The sequence below is a fragment of the Oncorhynchus keta genome, unplaced genomic scaffold (genome assembly GCF_023373465.1).
Source record: "Oncorhynchus keta strain PuntledgeMale-10-30-2019 unplaced genomic scaffold, Oket_V2 Un_contig_13998_pilon_pilon, whole genome shotgun sequence".
Classification (NCBI taxonomy): Eukaryota; Metazoa; Chordata; class Actinopteri; order Salmoniformes; family Salmonidae; genus Oncorhynchus; species Oncorhynchus keta.
This window is the reverse complement of record NW_026278483.1, coordinates 40,268-45,207: the sequence shown is the minus strand read 5'-3', so window position 1 is coordinate 45,207 and position 4,940 is coordinate 40,268. Positions and strand designations below refer to the sequence as shown.

The 4,940-nt window shown below is 42.5% G+C and overlaps 1 protein-coding gene across 3 annotated transcripts; it reads left to right on the top strand.

The window, feature by feature from the left end:
• The first annotated feature begins 1,044 nt into the window (after positions 1-1,044).
• On the top strand, positions 1,045-4,224 carry LOC127918315 (uncharacterized). 3 transcript variants are annotated; one of them, XM_052501607.1, is made up of 3 exons: positions 1,045-1,308; positions 1,785-2,069; positions 2,127-4,224. In XM_052501607.1, exon 3 carries the CDS (start codon positions 2,735-2,737, stop codon positions 3,908-3,910), a length of 1,176 nt encoding a protein of 391 aa, XP_052357567.1. In that variant the 5' UTR covers positions 1,045-1,308; positions 1,785-2,069; positions 2,127-2,734; the 3' UTR covers positions 3,911-4,224. The 3 variants fall into 3 exon arrangements, with proteins under 3 accessions (XP_052357567.1, XP_052357566.1, XP_052357568.1); XM_052501606.1 differs by having other exon boundaries at positions 1,728-2,069; XM_052501608.1 differs by lacking the exon at positions 1,785-2,069.
• The last annotated feature ends 716 nt before the right edge of the window (positions 4,225-4,940 follow it).

The window sequence follows — 4,940 nt, the reverse complement described above, 5'->3', positions numbered from 1 at the left end:
TCTTATGTTTGTTGATAAATATACTAAACAAAGATATAAATGCAACAATTTAAATGAGTTTTCTGAGTTACAATTTTAATAAATATATTAGGCCCTAATCTATGGATTTCACATGACTGGGCAGGGGCGCAGCCATGGGTGGCCTTTGGAGGTCATAGGCCCACCCAATGGGGAGCCAGGCTCAGCCAATCAGAGTGAGTTCTTCCCCACAAAAGGACTTAATTACAGACAGAAATACTCCTGTTTCATCAACTGTCCGGGTGGCTGGTATCAGACGCTTCCAAAAAGTGAAGGAGCTGGATTTGGAGGTCCTGGGGTGGTTGCACGTCGTCTGCGGTTGTGATCCCAGCTGGACGTTCTGGCAAATGCTCTAGAACGATATTGAAGGCGGCTTATGGTAGAGAAATGAACATGAAATGATTTGGCAACAGCTCTGGTCGACATTCCTGCAGTCAGTGTGCCAATTGCACGCTCCCTCAACTTGAGACATTCGTGGCAATTTGTGGGAAGGCTTTCCACTAGATGTTGGAACATTGCTGCTATAACAGCCTCCACTCTTCTGGGAAGGCTTTCCACTAGATGTTGGAACATTGCTGCTATAACAGCCTCCACTCTTCTGGGAAGGCTTTCCACTAGATGTTGGAACATTGCTGCTATAACAGCCTCCACTCTTCTGGGAAGGCTTTCCACTAGATGTTGGAACATTGCTGCTATAACAGCCTCCACTCTTCTGGGAAGGCTTTCCACTAGATGTTGGAACATTGCTGCTATAACAGCCTCCACTCTTCTGGGAAGGCTTTCCACTAGATGTTGGAACATTGCTGCTGTAACATCCTCCACTCTTCTGGGAAGGCTTTCCACTAGATGTAGGAACATTGCTGCTATAACAGCCTCCACTCTTCTGGAAAGGCTTTCCACTAGATGTTGGAACATTGCTGCTGTAACATCCTCCACTCTTCTGGGAAGGCTTTCCACTAGATGTAGGAACATTGCTGCTATAACAGCCTCCACTCTTCTGGAAAGGCTTTCCACTAGATGTTGGAACATTGCTGCTATAACAGCCTCCACTCTTCTGGGAAGGCTTTCCACTAGATGTTGGAACATTGCTGCTATAACAGCCTCCAGTCTTCTGGGAAGGCTTTCCACTAGATGTTGGAACATTGCTGCTATAACAGCCTCCACTCTTCTGGGAAGGCTTTCCACTAGATGTTGGAACATTGCTGCTATAACAGCCTCCACTCTTCTGGGAAGGCTTTCCACTAGATGTTGGAACATTGCTGCTATAACAGCCTCCACTCTTCTGGGAAGGTTTTCCACTAGATGTTGGAACATTGCTGCTATAACAGCCTCCACTCTTCTGGGAAGGCTTTCCACTAGATGTTGGAACATTGCTGCTATAACAGCCTCCACTCTTCTGGGAAGGCTTTCCAGTAGATGTTGGAACATTGCTGCTATAACAGCCTCCACTCTTCTGGTAAGGCTTTCCACTAGATGTTGGAACATTGCTGCTATAACAGCCTCCACTCTTCTGGGAAGGCTTTCGACTAGATGTTGGAACATTGCTGCTGTAACAGCCTCCACTCTTCTGGGAAGGCTTTCGACTAGATGTTGGAACATTGCTGCTGTAACAGCCTCCACTCTTCTTGGAAGGCTTTCCACTAGATGTTGGAACATTGCTGCTATAACAGCCTCCACTCTTCTGGGAGCCTTTCCACTCTTCTGGGAAGGCTTTCCACTAGATGTTGGAACATTGCTGCTGTAACAGCCTCCACTCTTCTGGGAAGGCTTTCCACTAGATGTTGGAACATTGCTGCTGTAACAGCCTCCACTCTTCTGGGAAGGCTTTCCACTAGATGTTGGAACATTGCTGCTATAACAGCCTCCACTCTTCTGGGAAGGCTTTCCACTAGATGTTGGAACATTGCTGCTATAACAGCCTCCACTCTTCTGGGAAGGCTTTCCACTAGATGTTGGAACATTGCTGCTATAACAGCCTCCACTCTTCTGGGAAGGCTTTCCACTAGATGTTGGAACATTGCTGCTATAACAGCCTCCACTCTTCTGGGAAGGTTTTCCACTAGATGTTGGAACATTGCTGCTGTAACAGCCTCCACTCTTCTGGGAAGGCTTTCCACTAGATGTTGGAACATTGCTGCTGTAACAGCCTCCACTCTTCTGGGAAGGCTTTCCACTAGATGTTGGAACATTGCTGCAGGGACTTGATTCCATTCAGCCACAAGAGCATTAGTGAGGTCGGGCACTGATGCTGGGTGATAAGGCCTGGCTCGTAGTCGTGTTCCAATTCATTCCAAAGGTGTTTGATGGGGTTGAGGTCAGGGTTCTGTGCAGACCAGTCAAGTTCTTCCACACAGATCTTGACAAACCATTTCTGCATGTACCTCGCTTTGTGCATGGGGGGCATTGTCATGATGAAACAGGAAAGGGCCTAAGCCAAACTGTTGCAACAAAGTTGGAAGCACAGAATCGTCTAGAATGTCATTGTATGCTGTAGCGTTAAGATTTCCCTTCACTGGAACTAAGGGGCCCGAACCATGAAAAACAGCCCCAGACCATTATTCCTCCTCCACCAAACTTTACAGTTGGCACTATGCATTGGGGCAGGTAGCGTTCTCATGGCATCCGCCAAACCCAGATTAGTCCGTTAAATATACTTTTGTATACAGTGCCTTAGGAAAGTATTCAGACCCCTAGACTTGTTGTTGAATGAACCAACATGAGGTATAGAATCAACATCCTGTTGAAACAAGGTTCCTATAGTTCTATTGTTGTTGAATGGACCAACATGAGGTATAGAATCAACATCCTGTTGAAACAAGGTTCCTATAGTTCTATTGTTGTTGAATGGACCAACATGAGGTATAGAATCAACATCCTGTTGAAACAAGGTTCCTATAGTTCTATTGTTGTTGAATGGACCAACATGAGGAATAGAATCAACATCCTGTTGAAACAAGGTTCCTATAGTTCTATTGTTGTTGAATGGACCAACATGAGGTATAGAATCAACATCCTGTTGAAACAAGGTTCCTATAGTTCTATTGTTGTTGAATGGACCAACATGAGGTATAGAATCAACATCCTGTTGAAACAAGGTTCCTATAGTTCTATTGTTGTTGAATGGACCAACATGAGGTATAGAATCAACATCCTGTTGAAACAAGGTTCCTATAGTTCTATTGTTGTTGAATGGACCAACATGAGGTATAGAATCAACATCCTGTTGAAACAAGGTTCCTATAGTTCTATTGTTGTTGAATGGACCAACATGAGGAATAGAATCAACATCCTGTTGAAACAAGGTTCCTATAGTTCTATTGTTGTTGAATGGACCAACATGAGGAATAGATACAACATCCTGTTGAAACAAGGTTCCTATAGTTCTATTGTTGTTGAATGGACCAACATGAGGAATAGAATCAACATCCTGTTGAAACAAGGTTCCTATAGTTCTATTGTTGTTGAATGGACCAACATGAGGTATAGAATCAACATCCTGTTGAAACAAGGTTCCTATAGTTCTATTGTTGTTGAATGGACCAACATGAGGAATAGAATCAACATCCTGTTGAAACAAGGTTCCTATAGTTCTATTGTTGTTGAATGGACCAACATGAGGAATAGAATCAACATCCTGTTGAAACAAGGTTCCTATAGTTCTATTGTTGTTGAATGGACCAACATGAGGAATAGATACAACATCCTGTTGAAACAAGGTTCCTATAGTTCTATTGTTGTTGAATGGACCAACATGAGGAATAGAATCAACATCCTGTTGAAACAAGGTTCCTATAGTTCTATTGTTGTTAAATGGACCAACATGAGGTATAGAATCAACATCCTGTTGAAACAGGTTCCTATAGTTCTATTGTTGTTGAATGGACCAACATGACATGAGGTATAGAATCAACATCCTGTTGAAACAAGGTTCCTATAGTTCTATTGTTGTTAAATGGACCAACATGAGGTATAGAATCAACATCCTGTTGAAACAGGTTCCTATAGTTCTATTGTTGTTGAATGGACCAACATGACATGAGGTATAGAATCAACATCCTGTTGAAACAAGGTTCCTATAGTTCTATTGTTGTTAAATGGACCAACATGAGGTATAGAATCAACATCCTGTTGAAACAGGTTCCTATAGTTCTATTGTTGTTGAATGGACCAACATGACATGAGGTATAGAATCAACATCCTGTTGAAACAAGGTTCCTATAGTTCTATTGTTGTTGAATGAACCAATATGACATGAGGAATAGAATCAACATCCTGTTGAAACAAGGTTCCTATAGTTCTATTGTTGTTAAATGGACCAACATGAGGTATAGAATCAACATCCTGTTGAAACAGGTTCCTATAGTTATATTGTTGTTGAATGAACCAATATGACATGAGGAATAGAATCAACATCCTGTTGAAACAAGGTTCCTATAGTTCTATTGTTGTTAAATGGACCAACATGAGGTATAGAATCAACATCCTGTTGAAACAGGTTCCTATAGTTATATTGTTGTTGAATGAACCAATATGACATGAGGAATAGAATCAACATCCTGTTGAAACAAGGTTCCTATAGTTCTATTGTTGTTAAATGGACCAACATGAGGTATAGAATCAACATCCTGTTGAAACAAGGTTCCTATAGTTCTATTGTTGTTGAATGGACCAACATGAGGAATAGATACAACATCCTGTTGAAACAAGGGTTAATCGTAGGTCTGAGGGTCAGGTCTTCCCTACTGATGAGTCAACAGGGTTAATCGTAGGTCTGAGGGTCAGGTCTTTCCTACTGATGAGTCAACTGGGTTAATCGTAGGTCTGAGGGTCAGGTCTTTCCTACTGATGAGTCAACAGGGTTAAGCGTAGGTCTGAGGGTCAGGTCTTCCCTACTGATGAGTCAACAGGGTCAATAGAAGGTA